At 41.0% G+C, this 23,710-nt stretch overlaps 1 protein-coding gene across 1 annotated transcript in view; it reads left to right on the top strand.

Annotated features, from left to right (window-relative positions):
- zmat4a (zinc finger, matrin-type 4a) overlaps positions 1–23,710 on the top strand; it is a 140,793-nt gene that overhangs the window by 35,841 nt on the left and 81,242 nt on the right. Inside the window, exon 3 of the mRNA XM_062384781.1 lies at positions 9,918–10,007. Coding sequence (XP_062240765.1) covers positions 9,918–10,007 — 90 coding nt within the window. The remainder of the gene's footprint in view (positions 1–9,917; positions 10,008–23,710) is intronic.

Genomic DNA, 23,710 nt, shown 5'->3' with positions numbered 1-23,710 from the left:
TATATATAAAAAAACAACAGTGGATACAGTATGACAAACAAACTCAACATGGAAACTGAAGATTAGAAAATATCGATATATTCTATAAGAAGAAGCATTGATTGAGTGATGGTTCAATAGATGCAGTCCATGTCACAATTTGAGCCTCCTCTCATTAACCTTTATTCAAATTTCTCTAGGGAGACCTGTTCTATAAAGACTGTTTATCATTACAACTGTATTCAGAAAAAGCCAATTAACTTGAAATCAATAACAGCTTTCTGACGGGTTTCATCAGGTACATGTTCTTCGAAAACTCATAATGTTGGGCAACAGCTGAACCAGCCTTGTTTCTCTGCTGCTTTATTTTGAAAAGCTTTGGAAAAACTTTGTTTCATTTTCTGCAGGACTCCTTAGAGGTATTTTCAGGAAAACACACTGTAGTACCCTGACACAAGAAGTCAGCATTAGGCTGCTGTAATGATGTAAACCGGTGATGACTCAGGAGATAATGCCTGTAAGAATGGACTTCAGTACTTCTTCCAGGGCTCCATATAGTGGAGGGGACAACAACAGTCAGTTACAGTGCAGAGCCCTTGGCTAACGGGTAAGCACAGAAAACCTCTGTCTAAACCAAGCTAAGAGACACAGGATAGGCTGGGTCCTGAGCCTCTCTGAGTTTACCTGACCTCTGTCACAATCACTTCTATCTGTCTTTCTATAATTAGAGGGCTCAGTGAGGCTGCCAGCACTCAGCTGCTGGTCTAGTGCACATCACAAAACACTCAGGGCTGTGTTTGGGTAAAAGGCTCCAGAAATTACCAGGAAGGTAGCGAGGAGCCTCCACTGTACAACAGGCATCAACCTGAGGCACTTAGTGCTGTGGTGAGTGGAGACAGTACCAATGGTGCTGGCCTAGTCCTTCAAGGCCCAGCAGGCAACATGGAATGAGGGGTTTTACTGAATATGTTCAAAATCTTACTTACTTGAGACAATTAAAAAAACTCTTTTCATCACAACTACGTTTGTTTTGTGCAATTAAGGGTCTGCTTTCCTGATATTTGTGATACAAAAGGTTTGCTAATGTCAAGATGAGGGCCACAACAAGTAGTCATCTTCAGCTATTTTCGATCAACTCAACCAAATGGCCAAATACATGATTCTCAGTTTTTGACACGTGAGGCTTTGATGCTTTGTTTGTCATATATGACATTTAGATTGGATATTTGGATTGAGGGCAGAAGGCTGAATGAAACTAGCTATTTGATACGCTTTGATTTGTAGAGTAATGGATAATAACTATAAACGCAGCACTAATGGAGATCAGATAGCCCATTAATGGCCCGAGCTGTGAAGCATCAGGAGCCAAAATTTCATCTGCTGCAGCAGTTGTTCATTCTATCCTGAGCAGTGTGTCAACCAATCAACATATGTGTTGCCATCATCATTTTATTATTGAGAACTTACCCATATTGTGGTCTGTAATAGACATGGATATTCTGCACGATAAGCCCATAGACTGCTGCTGCCATTTGATACACATCTTGATCTTCTGGAAGTTGAAGCTTTACTGTTTTTCTATCTGAGTATTGGTTCCCCAATAGACTATGCTACATTTTGTTAACAACATATTTTATATATATATATATATTTCTTAAATCTGAAACAACTGTATATTTTTATGTACGGGGGTTAAATGTCACACTGAGCTGATAAAGGCAGTAGAAGAACCGTTCACAGTTGGAAATCCACTTTAGAATATGAGGATTGTTTCTCTAGTATAATGTGATTATTATTCATAGTCACTGATTAAAATCACCTCACCTCCCTTTGAGTAAGAAACGCAGTGTTCTGTGACGTTTACCATTAGGAGAGCAGTGGGCTCTTTTGTGAACTAATTATGTTTCAAAAAATTTCAATAAAACTGTCACTATTGGAGAAGAGGTGTATTGGATTCATTTAACCTGCACGTTCAACATTTCTCTCTGCACACAAACAGTATGTATGTTGCTCACCCATTAACTCACCCTGTAGCCGAGTCGGGAAAGATAATGACCTCTCTGTTCAGAGTCCAGAGTTAGGTTTGTCTCTAATAAGTCAACTAGTCTGATACAGAGCATTTCAGTTTATGCTACACTTTTTCTTCATAATGTCACTCATCGTAGGACAGCATGAGAAGTGTAAAAAATGTCTAAATACGCTTCAGATTGGCTTCATATTTACCCTTTTACCTTAATTTTTGCAGAATTATTTAGAAAACAATTATATTTTTGTTGACCTTGACTTTTGACTCATCTCTCTTGCTCTCTTTCTTTCTATCTATCTCTTTCACTCTCACTCACTCAAACACACACACAAACACATATTCTGATAATGGCAATATATTGACCTTGACTTTCACATTCTGAGGACACTGTTATCTTGTCAAACTCTTACGCGTTGGCGTAAGACCAGCAGATTTGTTTTAATTTCACAAGAGGCTTAAAAGTGACACCCAGCAGTATTGGTCTCTGGACATTTGAAAGTTTGACCCTCTGCAGCAGCACCTGGTCTCATTTGCATATCAGCATTTGTATTTCAGATTGATATGTCAATCAAAGACTCTCTGCAGTGGCAGATGTGGATCAGGTTCACAGCAGTTTTCAGACACATTCACAGAAACTAAAGTTTCTGCATGACAGTGAAACCGACTGCAGGAGTGTATTTTTACATGGTCGACCTTCACAACAGTGTTCAGCGACTGCATAGTCAAACAAATTGTTGTTCAGCTAATGCTCAGTAAACAGCGGATGCTGCCAACATCATTTATTAAACAGAAAAATGGACATCACACTCTGCAGGTAGAGATTTAAATAAATGATGCTAAACCACATTATCAGGACATTTACAGTGAATGATTTTGAGCAGTCAGTTTTAATGGGCAGTTTTTCAACCACCTGACTGGATTGTTGGCTGTTTCTTTGTTCTGCACCAGGCGTCTGTGACCTGATAAGAAACCCTGTTAACTGGGCTGATAAGACTCCTGTTTGCTGCAGCACAGGCCCTGGATTTGATCTTATATATCGCCAGGCAAACCCACCATGGTTTCTCACAATCTCTTAACAGATGAACTATTTGATTTATTTGTCCGGTGAATGGTGTTTCCTTTTTAAAGAGATAATGATCTATGCCTGCGTTATCTTTAGGTTTGTCTTATTTGCCATGACAAGGTTTGTCTCTGACACAGTGAGGGACAATGCATACCATGCAAGCATAGTGGATATACCCCAATCAGACAATGTTTTTATTTAGTAAAATTGCCAGGAGTGAGCCATATAGTAGGTGGTTGGTATTTTTTAAGAATTAAATACAGCCTCTCACAGCTAATGAGGGAGCATCGACTGTAGGAGGTGTGGCTTCGTGGCTCTAGTGTCTGATGTGGAGGGTCAGGGGACAGGGGGAGGGGGGGTTAACATCCGCCCTCTGTCACATGTTGTTAGGCTCTGTATACAGCTCAGGGGGCCTCTTGTGTTGTCCTTTAAATTAACATCATATCATACCAACAAGAATCTGTGTGATTGTGCACAACAAAAAGCGGAGTTAAAAGCTCTGGCTCTGGCAGCGGTACTTTGTGAAGAAAAAAGATAGTTTAAATAGAACAGTTTAAACTATTGTTGCGTCTTAATGCAGATATGTCTGCTAGGACATTGTGTTCACACTTATCTACAAGGGTATGCCTTAAGTCAATAGGGCATTGTGCACTTGTCAAATGTCAAAATATCTACAGGCTGCTTTGTTTGATGATTTTAACCATTAATTACATGTAATTTTGCAGAGTCTTTTATCCAAAGCGTCTTACACTTAGTGCATTCAACATCTATGAGGGGTCATTTAGAGGTTCACTATATTGCCCAAGGACACTTCTGCAAGCAGATAGGGAAGACTAAGAATCCAACCGCTGACCTCCTGATTGGGGGACCAGCACCATCCATCCATCCATCTATCCATCAATCATCTACTGCTTATCCACTGAGAGTTGCAAGGGGAGCTTGAGCCAATCTCATCTGACATTGGCCAAGAGGCAGCGTACATTGCTAGCATATCCCAGGGCCAACATACAGAGACAATTCACCTAGCCCCAGCCTGAATGTTTTTGGACTGTGGGAAGAAGATGGTGTACACATACAAAACCCACACAGACACGGGGAGATCATGCAAACTCCATGTGATTGTAATCATAACCCTTGCAGCTAAAGTCCAGTACTTGTAGGGGTCATATTTGTTAAGAAGAATCAAGGGGCTGCATCTCATCAATGACCTATATGCAAGTTCAGTCTGGAGCAGGCAGCTGTTTAGATAAGAGTGTGCACTCATTTATTCCCTATGATGTCTCCCTCACTTATTATTTATACCTCTGAAGATGAGTTTTATATGAGTGACTAAAGCATTTGTCCCCAAATAGTACCCTGCACCCTGGCTGCTCAGCTCATTGAAGAAGCCATGCAGTATGGACTAACATATGGAAAATAATTTTGAAACTTTAAAAAATATTGTGGAATTCTCCATTAGGTTTCACTCAAACTGTCCCAGTCTGCATTGCTTTTCCCTCATCCTCCCATCTCTCCATCCCCTGTTCCTCCCCTTCATCTCCTGAGACCTGGTTTAGACTTTCCTTAATGTTACTATTCACCTCTTGTCATCACTTATTCCAGCTCCTTTGTCCCCACTCCTTGTGGGATCATTTGTTTTATTCCTGCTTTTGTTTTCCCTTTTTTTTCCTGCTTCCTGCTCTGGGTCATATCTGTTTCAATCTTCTTTCACTTTCTTTGTCAACTCATCTGCATGTCCGCCTGTTTATTTTAATTAGATTAGATTAGATTATATTCAATTTATTGTCATTACACAGCACAGGCACGATGCAACGGATTAAGGTGGGTCTAACCAGAAGGGCAATCAGCAATTATATACATGTATGATATACAACGTATATAACAGTATATAAAGAGGTGCTATGGGAAGGTTAAGATATGGGAAGGATAAGTTATGGGAGCAGTTAAGAAGGAATGGGTTGGATATGGGAACAGTTAAATATGGGGAGGCAATTGAGAGGTAATATATGTGCAGTGGAAGTAATAAAACATACACTAAGAGGTATATTCACTATGTTCATATGCACAGCCAATTATTCTAAGACCAGTAATACAAATTTTCATTTGATCGTGATAATACTGGCGGATCCTGTATCGTGTTGGCATGTGATAGTGGTGAACCACGATCGAGGTGGGAGTTGATGGATCCGGATGGCAGCAGTGGATCATGATTGTGGACTATGATTACAACATCTTTCTTTTTTTTTTTTTTTTACACGTGGCATCTATTGCACTCCTGTCTGTCCTGGGAGAGGGATCCCTCGCATGTGGCTCTCTCTGAGGTTTCTACGTTCTTTTTTTTTGGAGTATTTCCTCACTCTTGTTCAGGGTTAAGGACAGAGGATGTCACACCTTCTTAAAGCCCATGCAACAAATTGTTATTTATGAATATGGGCTATACAAATACAGTTTGATTAATTGATTATAACAGGAGCGACAGGATGGGCTAGTCAGTGTGAGACAGCACAGACTTCTTTGTTAAAAGTCTGACAGCTGAGGGGAAAAGCAGTTAGCAGTCCTGTTGGTTCTGGCTGGGAGGCTGCGGTAGCGTGCTCCAGAGCGGGTGCCACGGTGGAGAGTAAACAGTCCATGGTTGGGGTGAGAGGCGGAAGGGAGTATGAATGTTACTCCAGCTTTCCTCACATATGTAAAACATGCACACTGAGCTCCGTTACATCTCTACAGTTCCCTGCTCTTCTTGCAGGTTTGAAAAATGCTTGCAACTGTACAGATTTAACATTTAGTAAAGTATGAGGGAGGAGGAAACCAGGGACCTGCCGGCAGAAAGTAGAGCCAAGATAAAAACTCCCACATGAATGGCATCAGCTTTCCTAATCACACTTTCATCAACATTTCAAATGAACCAGTTATGGACCATGCTCGTCATGGCTTCTTTTTCATTTCTACTTTTTTGTTGGGTTTATTTTCAGTCACACATTGTCAGATGAAAACAATATCTCTTGTTTTCAGATGATAGTCTGCCATTGGTCAGCTACAGTCTCACATTGTGTACCAATTAGGTTGTTTTGTATTTTCATTGACTCAAATTACCTAGCAACCTTGACACACTTCACAAACACACAAGCTGACAGTGACCACAACAAACTAGGGGGTGAGTTGGTATTGTTTTTAAAAAATGAATGAAAAGTATTTAGTCTAGTCTTGTTGCAGGTCAGGTCGTCCTGTTGACATTTGTGGTTTTAACTGGTAACTGCTAAACAGTATAATCCATAGTATTGTGAAGGTAACCGGGTACTTGAAGAACGTATCCCGCCGCTGTGTTAATCAAAGGGAGAATTTTTTTTTATTCTCAGCTATTGAATAATGTAGATAGCATAGGTTTGCTTTGTGGGCTATTAACATCAGCCTTTAATTGTTAGAAATCCCTGAAAAAGAGATGGTGGAATATACTCTAAAGGAGTAGTTTGCTATTTTGAGTTATTCAGCCGGTTGACATGCATCTGAAACCAAAGTGGAAACAGGTTGATAACATGATCTGCCGACCGGCAGCTCAACAGCTCACTGAGTTATCTGGACCAAAACCAAAGTGCTCTTTGGACCTTGTGATTTACAGGATTTATGTGCAGGACTGGGTCTCGACATGGAGCAAGTGAGTCTCTATTGCCAGCCAAGAAAAAAGATCTGCTACACAACACAATCTTTTATGTTCATTCATTAGTTTTATCTTATCAATTAGTGAGTGTTAGAAGCGCTGGATGGCTCCCCATGTTTCCAGGCCCTGGAGAAAAAAAAATAAATTCCCAAAATATCAGATCATTTATTTTCATTACAGCATACCTACAATACCAGACTGTGGTTTCTAATGTTTATTAACTTGATGCAAGGCAGAGTGCAGGAGCAATACTTGCATACAGCACGTCCTACTTGGTAATTAGGTGGTTCTGAAAATAAAGAAATTACATGCAATTAAGATTAAAATGAAGACAGCATGCAAACATGGTGTACAGAGTGTAGCCTCACTTCTGGAATGTCTTAATCTAGTGAAATGGAGGCTGTCCCTCCAGATCAGAGCTGGAAGTGTTTGCGCTGCAGAAACACACCTCTGCTGCAAAGAAGAGATCTTACATCAGAGGGGAGAAAAGACACTTTGGGGTGCCATAACAAATAATGCACCTGAACACCAGAAGTGCGATTGATTGCAGCTTGGAAAAATCACGATCCTGAAATGATTTCAGGGGGTGAATCACAGCCCAGCCTGCTGCACAGATAATGCCTGTGTGATGTGGAAGCTATCTGCAGTGACCTCACTGGAGATTGATGTCAAACTCCAGTTGATTGTTTTGTTCCGGTGCTGCACGAATGGAAAATGTGCAATAGTATTTTCCTCATAAAGACCATCCCTTATACCCATAGAGATATTGATCATATTTTTAGCAGAGGAAGCCACAGTTTGAACAGTTCAAAGGCTGATTGTGCGATTGTATAAAAAAGTCATGTGATGTATTTTACTCTGCTGGTTATTTACTGCTGAGATGGAGAAAAAAATCTACATTTCAAATGCTTTCACATTTTCTTCACTGACTTTGAAATATCTCTGCTGCTGCTGCAGTGGATGTTATATTTAAACAGTAATACAATATGAATAGAACCCCACTTTCCCCAAATAAATGAGTAACAATAATAGTGTTTTTACATAATGGCATATGGGCTTTGTTCTTGTCCATTTGAACAAAGTGTTATCTCCATTTCCCTCTTTTTTTGAAAACACTGCCTTTCTTTTTTTGGAAAGGAGGTGATCCAATCAGAACAGATTTAATGAAAAGTGCGCTTCGCAAATTTACGTGTGTCCTTCATGCTTTTCCCCCCACAAAGAAATTACAGAGCTACTTTATATCTGTCAGGAAACCAGACAGGCAGGACAAATAGATTCCTGCAGCCTGCCTCTCACCCCTGAGCAACCAGGATGGGTTTGTCTGATGGCTCTTATGAAGATAACCAGTGGCTGGCCTCCTGCCTGACGGAGGCTACCTGTCCAAGCTGCACCTTACCTCCTTTGTACAGGAACTACTGTATTAACTCTTCGGTGGTGGAGCAGATGCAGCCTCAGATTAACTCAAGCCTTCTTCAAGCACTACTTATCGATCGGATTCCTGTCAGGGAGCAGCATGCACCTTCTTAGACAGCCCTCACCAGCTTTTGTTGGGAACTCTACCTGGCACAGAGCTTAGATGGACCCTTTGGAACAGGACTGGGTTCAGGACAAAACATAATGTAATGTACTAGCTGATGAAGGCCTTTGAAAATATTTTGGTGAAATAACACAATAATAACAACACTGTTTCCCCCGCGCTGATGCTGCTCTTGGTCTGGTCCATTTATTGGGCCTCTGTATTTAAATTCAGATACCCGTGTTTGAGGACATGGGTATCCCAATGATTTAGTTTTCTCTCATGATTAGTATTTTGAGTGAAATAATTTCTATAACTCTTTCATAAACTGCTAACTTGTGTTTATATAGGGAAAGTCAGACATCTCTTCTCTTTTCTTGTTGAAACTCATTTCTGCACCTCACATCAATACACTGGTCAGTGATCTATAATCTGTTCCATTTTTTTTCTAACCAATGTATTAAATAGCCCTGGATAATAATAATTAAATAAAATAGACCACATTGGCTTCTTAAAACGTCCTTTGAGGAATATTAATGGAGAAAAACTGAAAAGGGAGAGTGATGAAGTTTGCTGGTACAATTAGAATATGTCCTTGTATTTCATGGTTGCGTGACTCAGAATCAATTAATATATATATCCTTCAACTTATATATATATGTATATATAGGGATATACTTAAAACAAGTTGCAAAAGAAAACAATGTCAGCTGTTTACCATTCATTCACAGTTTGCGTCCCGCTGATTAATTTCAGGCTGATATTTATGCTCTTTGAGCTCTGATTTTGGTCTCCACCTGCTCCTGAGGGAAATATCTGGCTTGTCCAGCTGCTAAGTGCTCCACTAAGTTCCCCAAATTCTCTCTAACTCCATCTGTCTGCTTTTAGTGTTAAGCAGGATAATATAAAGTAAGACTTTGCTGCTACGGCAAAAAATTATGCTATATGTGGTGACAGTGAACCAGGCCAATAAAGTTGTGCTCTGAATAGCTTAACGCTGAGCTGAAACTCACTATAAAACTCCATAAATCCAGGGAGAGCTGCAGATTCAGATCACTGAAATCTTTCCCCTCATTGTCACATAGTCTTAATGTTGGTTTTTGGTGCGGTGTTACTAATAATAGTAATTAGAAAGTTTAAGAAATTCTATTTAGTTTCAGTGTTTTAAACAACTCTAACTTGAATGTGTGTTGTGAATATATTTTATTGACACAGATGATACCTGATGATTCCCTTGCACAATGATTCAGCAAAAACACTGATGTTAATTGCCACATGAATCTTAGTCACTGCAATGCAAAGGAAATTAGAGCTGTTAGAAAATGCAGTATTTATTAGTATTTGTGTATCTCACCTTGTACGTCCCAACCTGCCAACAAGGCAACTTTGTGGTGGTATTTTCTGTTATTGGATGTGCAGTCAACTGCTGGTTCGTCAAGTATGTCATGGAAAGATTGTAAAGAATACTGTGTCAGAGGAAAAGACCTGTTACTCTTTTAAGATAAGGCTTAACAAAGAAATTAATTCCATAAAACTTTCTAATATAGAGGTAAAAGACATCACAAACTCCAATATTCTTCCCGTATGCATCTGCCGCACCTGAGGAGAACATGTGAAAATGGAAATAAAACCATTATTTCTGCTCCACTAATGTTTGTTTTCCTCCGTTTCTCTCCTGCAGAGTCGGAAACACGCCAACAAAGTGCGGCTGTATTACATGCTACATCCTGTGGATGGAGGCTGCCCTGCCAAGAAGCTCAGAACAGACAATGTAAGTCCTGTGTGAATTCTAATTCTGAGTGTCCGTCCTGCCTCCGTGTCTGCCCACGGTCTCTGTAACTACCCGTAAACAGGCACATGTTAGTCCAACACTGCGTCGCATGGAAACCTGTATTTGCTTTTCCCAACGAGGCACCCTAAGCCCCGGCCCCCACTCCCTCTGTTTTGGAATAGCTGACAGATAAACAGTATTGCCATATATCTACACCAATGGACAATGTGACAGTGACGGCGTTGCGGTTGGATGCGAGGGGACGCCAACCTTTCATCAAACACAAAGACACCTTGTGGCGTATCCAGCCCTCGCAGCCCTCCGTGTCATGTAAACTGAGAGTACATGACGTGTTTGACAGACACAATTATGTGGCCTGTCATTCCCCATTCGATAAGCTCCTGTGTGTCGTGCAGCCTCTACAGCTCGAACCAACTTCTGCTCCTCCTTGTCTCCTTCGGGGGAAAAGACACGAGAACATGGTTTTTCACGTCTATGTTGCAGCTTCGTGATGTGCAGATGTCGTGGAGTATGTGCAGGTTTACTGTCGGTGTCAGTGTGAAAGGGGCGTTTTTCAGTCGACTCTCCTTTCGAGTGAGTTTCATGGTGATGGAAGAGGTGTGGAGAGGCCGCAGTGGAGAGGCTGAGGTCTCCTCTGTGTTTATTGTGAGTTAGCTATTTATCATTCTGGAAATCTGTGTTTCTAAGGCAGATAAAGACAAATCAGGGACACTGCCTCTTCCTCTCTCTGCATCAAGCGGTCCTGCTTTTCTGCTTCTGTGTCACTGTCCTCACCGTGACAACTGATCGCTGTAATCCCCCTGACTGTCTGTTTAGTCTCCTCTCCGGTTTTCCTAGCAAACAGAACTGCTCATCATATCCATCAGTTTCTACAACTTCCTGTGCCTCTTATTCTCCTTTTCGTATTATCCTCCACTGTATTCCTTCCCTTTCAGTTATTTTGCTTTCTCTCCCCTTGTTACTTCTATTTTCCTTTAAAATCTTCTACTTTCCTCCATTTTCCTCTGGCGTCCTTTCCTTTACTCTACTTTCCTTTCATTTCTTTTTTCTTTTTCCTCTACGTTCCTTTCCTGTAATTTCCTCTCCTTTGCTTTCCACTTTTCTATCTAACTCAGCATGCTCTATTTACCTCTGGTGTTATCTCTCCTCAGTGTCCTGCTCTCTGGACATCTGTGTTTTCCTCAATTCACTTTCCTCTCTCCTCTTTTTTTTCTTGCACTTTGCTATCCTGCTTTACTTCCGTTGTTTTCCTCTGTCTCAGTTTCACTTCTTATCTTTCCTTCCCTTCCTCTGTTCCTTTTTTCTCCTCTTCGCTCATTTCAATTATTCTCACTTTCTTTCTTCATTACTCAACCCTCCCTTGTTTCCACCTAATCTTCTTCTCTCGAATTCACTCTTTTCTGGCCTCCCACCCTGTCATTTTTCCTCGCCCATCTCCTATTTTCATCACTTCTTCCCACCCCACTACCTCTATCCTTCTGTTGTCTTTCCCTTCTTCTCATACATCTCAACCTCAGTTTCCTTATTTCCCTCTGGCCCTCCATTTCCTTCTTCTTTCTCTTCCCTGCTTCTCCTCTCCTCCTTTTCCATTCCTCACATTTCCTCACCAAAAGCTCTTTGTGTGACTGTTTCTTTGATGTGATTTATTTTTTTGCAATCTGCGTGGCGCTGGAGTCTTGTTCTCTATCTCCTGTCAGTGTTCTTCTGAAGCTTTATCACTCCCACGGAAACCATGGGGATCGTAGAGATGAGTGATGAGACTGCGATGTCGGAGCAGGGACGTCACGGCTCATCATTCTTTCACTGCCTTTTGTGCGTTCCATTGCCTTCTTGTCAGCTGACACAGGTACAACATACTGTGTGACCGTTTGATACAGTCTCAGAGCGCACTCCTTCCTGTCACTAGCTGGATTTCAACTATGGATGACATCACTGTAATAATATTTCATTTAGAATATTTATCAAGAGTCTACGGTAAACAAAGAATAGCTCAAAGGTTGCTCAATGTGCGAGTCTGCAATGACCTTTGTTGCATTGGAGTGGTTTCCCTGTTTTGAGAGAGAAATTATAGCTTGATTGATTTTCATTGAATCCAATCCTTTAATGAAAATCTGAAGCTTTAGAGATTCCAGTAACAGACGGAACATTGTCATTGTTTTTGTTGTTGAGCTACTGGTTCAGGAGATAGAGCGGGTTGCCCACTAATCAGAGGGTAAGGGGTTGAATCCCCCTGGCTCCTCCACACGCTAAAATGTCCTCGGGCAACACACTGAACCCCAAATTGCTTGACAATATATAAGGAGTGCATAAACGTGCAAGAATAGGTTAATGTTACTTGACTAGTGGCCAGTTAGACTTCATAAGCACTAAAACATCTATTTCCAATAACCACTGTTCATTCAATTATTGATGTTGGAAGAGATGCAGATACTTTACAAAAACAAGTATGAATCAATATGTGTATAATGAAGATACAAATGACTGCTGGTACCAGCTGGTACTTAAAACATGAAGGCACTTACAGAGAATAATCACCATCTTTGCTCTTATGACTCTTGCTCCTCTCCACCTTTTTAAGCTGATGAATATAATGAAACATTAAGCTGTTAATAACAACATACTTCCTTTAGGAATTGGTGGACTTGGACTCATGGGCCACATTCAGGGGTCCTAAAACATTAATTGAAGATTGTGTAATTTCTGCTGGATGGAGGCAACAGCAGTTATTCTGACATGTAATAGTAGAATAGGACAGAGTTTTAAGCAATACTTGTGCTAAGTATTCGCCTTTGCTTTCCTGTGACATGTCAAAATATGTATGTTTAAGATAAGCAATATTAGTGTAGATTTAGTTTGGTTTAGTTAATTAATTTCAGTGTAATCAAAAAAAAGAAAAATCTTATATCATATTGTATCATAAATATAGATTACCTCTTTTTATCCTTTCTTTCCTTAATCAAATCGCATAACAAATGATTTCTACATTAATAAATAGCCATTATCTTAACATGAATGTTAATTATTTAAGGTGATAGATATAATAACCCTGTTAAGAGTAAGCAATAAGAATGGTTCTCTTTCATAGGATTATGTTTGACAGTATGTATCATATTGCTTGATCATCATTATTGATGTATAAATGTGCAGCAGCGGGTTTTTTTTTATAAAAAGGCAGCATTTTAATGTAGCTGGTACACATGTCAACAGAATGTGGATTGGAATCAAAGATACAATGCTTCCCTCTGACAGATAGTGAAAGAAATCACATAAAATTGAAATATAAAGAATCAGTCCCCCTTAAAATTGACCTCATATAGCACTTGAGCAAATGTTGTTATAGCGATTTTCAACCACTGCTGCAGTTAAACTCTTAAACGCCACATTGAGTGTTGATAGTAAACGAGATTCATGCAGTGTGATTCAGAACCTGGGGAAGGGCCCGAGGTGGAAGCAGTTGAACACGATGAATTGTATTTTTTTCTTCTTCTCTGTGGCTTTCACTATTATTCCAGCTGCTCTCAGCATCAAAGCTGTTAGTGTTTTTGTGTACGGCTGTCAGGTGGAATCTGTGTCTGCTTTGTACTGCCTGTGTTTACAGGGACAGTAGGGAAATTGGTTTCAACATGCATTGGGCTGTTTTCTCAGACTCTCTGTCCGTACTGCCGCATCACTGAGCTGAAGACTTAACAGGAGAAACGCCCCTAGTCAAGTGGTTCGGGGGAGTTCATGTCAGGTGACCTTGCTGACTTGGGTCAACTTAAAAAAAAAAAGGCCATGGTGGGAGGGGAGGTTGATCTCAGGGTTTCTGTGCAAGTGTGTGACGTAAAGGTCGGACATGTGCTTCAATTTCTTGAGCGCTAGACTCAACTCTAAATAAAATATGAAGGCACATGTTGGTCAAAGTTGTTAAGAGTTTGTTGCTGCTTGTTATCCTGCAGTACAAGGGGACACTAAGCCAGCTGTGTATCCATGGAGACGGTAGTATAGATATGTTCAGACAGCGATCACAAAATTCACACCAATACGACTCCCCTGAAACAGCAAATATGTATTTTCAACCAACTTACAGTGTGCATGAACAAGTGCAAGTTGCAAATATTTTGCTACTGAATGCATCAGTGGGCAGCAAGAAGGGTCTTGATGCGAGTTTGCATGTTCTCTCCGTGTCTGCGTGGGTTTTCTCCAGGTGTCTCAGCTTCCTCCCACAGCCCATACATGCAGATTGATGCTGGGTTAATTCACAACTTTAAATCATTGAATGTTAATGTAATGGCTGTTTCTCACTGTACGCCAGCCATGTGATACACTGGCAACCTGTCCGGGGTGTCAACTTTCAGCTCCAGCCCCCCCCTGACTTTCAAATGAGGTACAGATGATGGATGGATGGCACAGGGTGGATACTGGGGTGGATGGAGGGTGTACAAAACCATCCATTATGGGCATTAGGTTTCTCACAAAAGTAAATTAGCAGTTGCTCGTATGTCAAAGAGATGATAAACAAAACTGTTAACTGACAGTCATAGTTGATGGGAGTTCATTTCCATAACTTAACTAGAATGAGACTCAATAAAGTGCATACCCCTGCCAAGGCCCAGCAGTGCCCTTTATGAAACCAAATGCATATTCACTAAATCCAGAATTTTATTTTGAGCTGCACCAAACTCTATCATAAATCATAAATACCAGTCTCTTATAATGGCTTATAATGGTAAGTCAAAGTAAGTGTATTCTGGTGTTGTGCAATAGAAGGAGTAGAATTGACGTTGGCTAATTATTAATAATCATGAAATATGATTATTAAAATAACAATTATTTCTTAAAAATAATCAAAAAATGATAAAGCTATTAATTAAGAATAGTAACACATTTAATTAGCAATGATACGGTTATCCATTAATAATAGTTAAAATAATTAATGAAAACAATAAAATTATCAATTAAGAATAATACAAATCTGTAATCATTGCTTATTGTCGCGGGGCACCACCCTGGTTACAGGGACCAACAATTCAATCTTTAAATATCAGTCTCAATGATATAGGTTATATTAATAATCTCAATATTTAGTATTAATGATTATATAATAAACAATGAAGGGTTTTAAGTTCGAACACAGGCTATAGTAATCCAGCTGTATACACATACATATGCACAAATAATCACAGAAATACAAATACTTTAATTACAAAAGTATTTATTAAAAAGGGGAAATAAAGTTAATGTTATTTCAATGATTCTTCATTTAACAAACTCCAATATTTCAAAGATGGTAACAACAGCAGCAGCACTTATCACAATTGTCACACATGTAATACGGAGTATCTATGTGTGTGTGTGTGGTCGTGTGTGGCTGCCTATCTGTGTGTGTGTGTGTGTGTGTGTGTGTGTGTAAGAAAGAGAAAGTGGATTGGCTATGGCGTAATGACGTGGTGACGTCCTCTGGCCGAATTCAAGGTGATGTTACATTCACGTACTTCCAAGATGGAGGTTACCTTAGTGACGCCACGTTGCGAAAAGCAAAATGGCTGCTGGTCACTGACCTTAACAAAGGGGATCTTTAAGACAAAGAGATTTCTTATCTCGTGGTTTTGACGCCGAATGGCGCCGAGATGTATAAATGCTCGTTAAATCTAGATTTCTCCATGTAACATGAAATGTATAAATGTAGGTCGGGACGTGTGTAAAAACAGGTTTAGGAGGAGAGAGAGAGAGAGAGAGAGAGAGAGAGAGAGAGAGAGAGAGAGAGAGAGAGAGAGAGAGAGAGAGAGAGAGAGAGAGAGAGAGAGAGAGAGAGAGAGAGAGAGAGAGAGAGAGAGAGAGAGAGAGAGAGAGAGAGAGAGAGATCAGGAAACATCGTCAGAGACAACTACTAGCACAGCAGGCAGTCCAGTTACGTGAGATTTATCTTTTAACAGATGTAAATCTCCGCACAATATCTCTGACGGTAACACGCAAAAAGGAAGCGCCGGCTCTGTACCGCGCTCTTCTCAAAAACACAATAAACAAAGGAACCGGATGTGTCGTCTCGGCCCGCCGTGTAGCACGGCTAAAAACAGATCAGCGATCTACAAACAAACATACAATCAAACAAATGACACGCTAAGTATTTAAACTAGTCTCTGCCCAGACAATAAAGCCTCTTACTGTGACCTCCGCGGTGTTGCTTGCGCGTGGTGCGCGGATTTCCCGGAAGTCCAGTGAATCTGTCGTTAAACTTCAGGATGCGTGCGAACGGGCGGATTCCTGGAAAACAAATCAGTGTCCTGGCCTCTTAAGCGGTGCTCCGGTGGGTCTCGTGGTTGCAACGGAGGTCAGCGCTGGACCGAAAAGAGCGAAGTCTCTTGCTCTTTGAACGAAAATCGGCTTCGTCTCTTCTGCAGGGATGAGCAGCGGTTGACGCAGCTGTGGATTTGGAAAGAAAGTCTCTGAGCTCGGCCAGCGAGCGAGTGAGTTCCTGTGCACGGCCTTTTCAAGTTAAAAACAAAAATAGTCTCTATCAAAGTAAGATCAAACTTAAGATAAAAGAAAATAAAAGAAATGAAAGAAAATAACTCTGGTTGCCCCCTTTAGCAACTAAATTATCTGGAAAGACCCGGAGGGGTCTGTTGACGTCTTCAGAGCAGGGAAAATGGCAGCGAGCATTGATGTCTCAGTGGTTTTATTCTACCTGAGAGGTTCTGCCTCCTTGAGGTGCTGGTCATAGGATGATGCTGGCTTTAAGCCAATTGAGTGTCAGAGTTGGACCTCAGTGGGCGGGGCTTGGAACTCAGCGGGGGTCCTGAAGGCTCTTCAGGACATTTCCCAACCACCAGGGGGAGATTCTCAGGCCTGCTGGAGAATGTTTTCCCTCCAAAAGTTTTACGACCCTTTGTCCTCACCGTCGGCTCCAGTGTCTGGTGTTCAGCCTCTGGACTGTGGCCCAACACTGGATCAACCCCCTGAAGTTCTTTCTTGGGTCGTTGCCCACACCCCCAAAAATATCATAGAAATAGGAAGAGTAGTTTTTGCATAATCCTGCTAACTCTCAAACAAACAGACAAAAATGTTTGTCTCCCATATTGTTCTTGATGGATAAATTCAAGCACAAAGAGAAACTCATCTAACACGATCCAGTTAGTGGCCACAAAGAGAGTGAGCCTCTTCAATCAGATAACCTGTTCTCTCAGAAATGATGTTGTAAAGAGGCTTGATTACAAACTCAGATGTGTGTCCAATCTAAACCTTATTTATCCCAGAATGAAGTTTAGAATAGACAGAGGTTGATACAGGCCTCATTTAATAATATGATTAACTGATAGGCTGGTGTATGCATCCTAGGAGCCATGCATGTAAAAACTAAATGAAACTCATCAGAGTTATATTCAGTGCAAATGGAACAACTCGTGGATTTTTCTCTAGACTGTTTTGCATGTTTCATTCCATCCTAAAAACTAACTTTTGAGTTTATGTGGGACTGCAGTGATAAACAGTAAACACATCTGTCATTCAGCATCCATCAAACCCAAATTCAGCCACTGGATGTTCCCATTGACACCTGCTGTTGACAGTGAATATATTGCTTGTAACAAGATGCCATCAACCAGGACAGCAACTGTCAAGTCTGCAAATGGAGACACGCTAGCCTCGAATGCGCATTTCACAAATCAACAGCTGACATCAGCCTGCTAATGGGCACATGCATCCCTGTAGGATGGAGACAGAAACATCCCAGCATCTTGGAGCTGGATGCAGAGGAATCTGTCAGGAGAGGAGGGCGTGAGAGCCAAGGGAGGGGTCTGCAGCCGATGGAACAGCTCCTCCGAGCCTCCCTGCTGTTCAAATTAAATCATCCTTGGGGTTAATATCAGGTCCGGGAGAAGCAGACGGCTCCTGCTACACTGGGAGAAAGGGAGATGGGGGATGGAGAGAGTGTGAGACAAAGAACTGTACGATGCTACACGCTGCAGCTGCTGCTCAGCTTCCCTCTGACTTCACTGTCTGCAGCTTCCCGGTCTGTTCTGTGTCATCCCTTATGTATTTGGATCATGAAGATGAGTTCAGTCTCATATTAATATTGAACAGGGTGCTCTTTAATATTTTTGTGTATGTGTGCGATAAGTTGATTAGCAGTCTTTTTTGTGCCTGTACATGTGCATTGTACATGTGCATTTTTGAAGGTAATTATCCTTGAGGCTTTGGGTTGAGGAATTGTTTTCCTACAATCCTTGTTGTGTTCCTGTTAATATAACGGCAGTGACAAATAGAAGTTCTGTGACCTTTTCCCAACATTTCATCAATGTCAGGAGTAAACAGGCATTTCACCAGCTCTTCATTCCATTTAAATATATTCTGTGACTTCATACGGACCAAAGATTGTAAAAAACTAATATCATAAAAGGTGAGTTACACTTGCCAAACTAAAATTTGAGAGAGAGAGAGAGAGAGAGACAGAGAGACAGAGAGAGACAGAGACAGACAGACAGAGACAGAGACAGAGAGACAGAGAGAGACTGGATGAATGAATGAATGTGCAGCTCTGATACATAGACTGTAAAGAAGGACTCCACTTCCTCCCATTATCCAGGAATGAAGACATAATATCCCCTATAGTATAGCTGCCATCTTGCCCATTAGGAGCCAGGGTCTGTCCTCTGCTATGACAACATATTTGATCTCTTCAAGACAAATAGCAATCATTAAAAACCTTGAAACACTGAGGGTGGTAAAAATATGTTTTATTCATTGTGAATAGTTGGCCCTTCATATGTGGCCCAAGGTGAATTTGTGTTCACATGGCCCCATGCTTCCCAGACCGACTCCGAATGGGGTCTGAGTGAACGGAACTAAGGACATAATCAGACCTGAACTTTGTGCTGACTCCGCAGATCAGACTTTAATCCCACGTGAAAGGGGTTAAAGTTTCGATGAGCCTGTGACTTTCCAAGAGGACAATCATTAGAGTGAGAGCTTCTCAGCCTCCTTTGGTTGATTGCAGGGTTTACAGTTAAATCTAAAATCACAAAATCTAAACAATCCTTGTTTCTGTACACTGTATGTAGTTTGTCTTGGTAAAGGTGAGGTATGAAATCATTCATGACCAAAGCAGGAGCAGCCTCGCACATCGTCTCATTGTTCGTTTCTTATGTCCCAATGAATCTGTGTTGGCTGCCCGGTCTGACCTTGGGCCCCTGGTAGAAGGGCACATTTGCGCTGATGGACGAGGGCTCCGCTTAAAACTCAACACATGTGATGCGACCATGCTGCGCTTACAAGGTGGCCCCGTCTAAAAATACACTCGGCAGCACCGCCTCCAGAGACTTTGGGAGTGTGTATACGGCCTGGCATGGCCCGGCGTCTGGACCTGGTTGAGCTGATGCCATCTGACAACTGCACACGCTGCTGGTCATGCTAGTCGCCGTGATAACCTGCGCCCATGCAGAGGGGGAGGGGCCTGACAGTCAGACAGGGTTCTGTGGTTTGAAGGAGTCTGGTTATGATATGGCATGCTTTGGATTCAGAGGTGATAACTTGTGCCACAGTCAGAGCCTGCTGAACTAAATTACATTTGACATGTCCTTGATAGGTCGTCTCCCAGGTTTGACTATATGACAACCAATGAATAAACATAGTGCGGCGTATTGGAGGCTGCAGCTTTTTCATCATCTGGAGTTAACAGTCCAAAAAGCAGTTAGTAATTTGTTATTTTCTATAGTTAGCGTTCAGTCCTCTGCTCCAATGTTTAGACAGCTCATTCCTTTTCAGCATTTCTTATATCAGATGAGGATAGCTCTGTGGAAATTGCACAATTCAGCTAAAAAACTATCCACCAGCAATTCAGAAATATATGTACGGGTACTCGAGACAAAATGGTTCTGCTTGATAACAATTTTGGAAATGCATTTGCGATGTGATTTATGTATCGTACAAGTGCTGAAATGATGAGTCCGCTGATCAATCGGTCGGCAGAGACGAGGAGGAGGCAGAGCTGCTGCATGAGCTCAGAAATCTTGTCAGTTGCGTACTAACACACAGACATGATGGAATATGCAATGAAATCAAGAAGATAAGACGCTTTAGAACTTTCCTGAGGCTCATATTTTAAAAATGTCCTCACTATTAAAGCAATCAAGTGATGAAAGTTGTCATTACCCCAATGGTTACACTGCAAACAGGAACTGCATCTATGATATTTCTACAAAAGTTTTTCTCTATGTGTAACGTAATGGTTAATCAAATCGGCTTCATACTTGGCACGTGTACTATGAATGGCCCAGGTATAGTGCAGTGACGAGTTTGGTGTGATTTGGAAAATTTGAATAAACAGGTGACCAGCACTCTGCAGCAGTCTACTGGTTGAACAAGACTCTACATCCTAAGATAAACAACAACAGCGGTTGGTAACTGGCAGCCTGCTGCTAATATCGGGCCCAGAAGATCATTTTAATACTTCATTTCACCATATCTAACTGACACAGACAGTGTTTACTGATGTGTTTACTGTTTATCACTGCAGTCCCACACAAACTCAAAAGTTAGTTCATAATTAATGGGATAACTTCCTCTTTAGAAAGTTGTCTTGAAAGAAAGCAAAACATTTGTTTCGTCACTGTAATTCTTTCTATTGAGAAGAGCTTTTACTTTGAAAAGTTGTGAAGTTTGGTCTGAAAATTCTCACTTTCTTAACAGACCTCTGAAAAAGTTGAATTGTATTGTATGAAAGTATAGCAGCATTTAGGTAAATCATTTAAATGTATGTATGAACCAGAGTAAGTGAAGAGTAATAAAACAAATTATGGTTTTCTGAAAACAATGGTGAGGAAAAAATCTTCTTTACAGATAATCCAGGTAGGATGAACCTCAATTTTTTAATTTTACCCTGCGTCATAGACTGTTTATAAAAACCTCTGCACACAATATGATCGGCTAATTTGCTAAAAAATATACAAAGAAAGGCTTAAAAAAGGCATAAAAGTAGTATTTTTCTATATTGGTTGACATTACATAAGCAAGATCAATGAGTTTGGTTCCAAGGGGGGCCCTTATGTTGCTGTTACTGTTTTTAATAGATTTTTCATTTGCTTCATTTTGCTTCACACAGAAGTTCAATTTGATCTAGAAAATAGAAAAGTAGAAGAACCAGCAGTTCTTCATGAGGCAAAAACTCAGCAATACACTTTGAAGAACGAGGATGTTGCTGTTGCAGACGGGATTGAAATAACAGGAGGACCAAGGAGCTTGGATTTAATTATAAAAAAAGTGGGACAATAGCCGACTCCAAGCTCCCTGAACAGCATAGATGCATATGCTTCAATTCAAGCGACATTTTAAAGAAATACATCTTTACCAGGAGAGCGGGTTGTCTGATAAAATCTCCCTTGAAATGCAGCATGAGGCTCATAAAGAAACCAACGAGAAAACAAATATTTGCTGTCAAGAACTATGAGATCTCCCAGAGTGGTCTGAACACAGGGAGCACGTTTTTCATTTGTCTCAGCATGTTGCATGGAAGGTTTGCTGTAGACACCAATTTAAACCGCAGACATTTTATCAAGATCCTACAGTGGAGGATTCGTACTGCCTCCTCCCTGAGGTTTGGCCCACACCACTATGGTGATGTTTGTCATCATATTTCAGCAGCTCAGAGGGAGAACTCCCTCTCGCCTTTTAATATACAAGCAGTCATATAGTGCTGGCTGCAGAGAATGGTGCTGATTGGTGTGGAAAATATCAGGACAGCGCTCTACCTATCGAGGTTTGACCATCGTGCAAAGAAGCCCAGCACAAACAGGTGACTCCAAGAAATCCACTGAAATATTCCTGCATGGATCATTATACAAGAGACAGCCTCTCATAAGCTGAAAGATGGAAAAGACAAAAAGTAATTTGTTCTTTCATGAATAAATAGATAAGAGGCCTAGGCCTGTTCACATGGAACTTCTCTGTTGCTTATAGTTGAAGACTTTCGTTGCTCTTGTATGAAAGAATGACAATTTCTCCTTTAACAACAAGACTAAAGAACTCCACTGACCTCTGCATAATCCCATGGGCTGTATGTGAGGACGCATACGTCAGAGGCAGCTGCCATGGACTTTCTCCACAGTTTCTCCATCCTGCCTCGAGTAAAAACAATAGATAATGGCAATTGAGCAGAGGCAGAGGCAAAACTTGAAACAAATTTGAAGAATTAAAACATTAAGAAATGAAAAGAGGTACCATACATGTAGGGTACAGCCAATTATGTCATCTTGGATAGACAACTAGACTTGAGCAGCACATCAACGCCTAAACCAATACCTGTACCGAAGTGCCGGCCGTTAGATTCGACCTCACCTGACTGTTCCAGAGATTTCTATGTTGTTGTGAATGTGTCTGACCCGACAATCTCTTGCTTCATTGTTCATGTGTGAAAGACAAGCCCCAGAGAAAGACCCCGTTGTGAAGTCATTCTCTGGAGTTCCAATCTGAAAACGGATTAATAGGTTGCAGCCATGTTGGCAACATTGCAGGAGGTTTGGGGAAGTGGAGCTTTGGGCGAACATTCTGATGTACAGCACGGCTACTGTTACAATTCAGGACCAAGACTAAATTAAAAGGAAAACAAGAAAATCTGAGAGAACTGCCTACTTTCTATGTTAATCTTAATGCACATACGATTGCTAAGTGAGCACATGAAAGAGCATGAGGGATTGATCCCATTCATGTTCTTATTTTCCACGTGTTTACCGTGGTTAACTCAGCGATTCCCTCAGAACTTCAACTCTAGAGAATAAAAGTGTGAAAGTGTATTGGATTTTTGTTATTGTTATAAACCATATTGAATACAGACTTAAGAACAATGCAGCAATAGTCAGAAAAGTAAACAGCTGCCTCCCTCATTTGGCAGCATCATCACCAGTTGAAAGCAAACAGGTCTGCTGTTGTAACAGATTTATTTAAAAGATAGAATGTTAAAACCAAAAACATGAAAGTCATGAATCATGAATTATGAAAAAATGGACATTGTGTGTAGGTCTACAGCTGCCTATGCATGTGATTACCATGTTTGCCCCCCCATAGACAGCTAGTGCAGCTACTGAGTGGATTAATTGGCGCTTGATCTAAATGGTAGATATGTTCCATTGAACCTGTTTAACAACTAAAGAGAACCATCTCTACGGTTATACCTGAAATCTACCATTTCTAAGCCTTAATTTGACACTTGACAGAACCATTTCTGCCATATAGTCCTTCAGGGATAGTTTCTGAACAAACCTTCTTTTATCTTCACATTAAACGTTGCACTTGCTAATCAATGCACAATTTAGTAATTTGTGAAGCAGAAGTGATGTCCTGTATGTTCATGTGTGCAGACTTGTGCAGTTGGTTGGCTGGTTCTGGTGTTTGCATGTCAGTTTATTTAACTGCCAGTTTCCATTAAATCAGTCCCACGGCCATGCCACTGGTTCCCGGCGGAGAGACGGTGCAGTTGCGCTGGACGTGGCACAGGTGTCCCACACCGCCTTGACTGAACAGGAAGTGACTGCAGTCTTATGCTTCATTGCCTCGACCTTCTCCTTTAGCGATATCCAACAGATTGCACACTTGCCGCATGCTCACTTGCCGCACACATGCATATGGCAAGTACACATATTTATTATAGCATGTGCATATGCACACAAAATATGCGGTATTGCCAGGGAGCAACACAAGAAGAAAGAAGAGTC

The sequence above is a fragment of the Platichthys flesus genome, chromosome 3, assembly GCF_949316205.1.
Source record: "Platichthys flesus chromosome 3, fPlaFle2.1, whole genome shotgun sequence".
In the NCBI taxonomy this organism is placed as follows: domain Eukaryota; kingdom Metazoa; phylum Chordata; class Actinopteri; order Pleuronectiformes; family Pleuronectidae; genus Platichthys; species Platichthys flesus.
The sequence above is the reverse complement of the archived record's forward strand: the minus strand, read 5'-3'. Positions and strand labels throughout refer to the sequence as shown.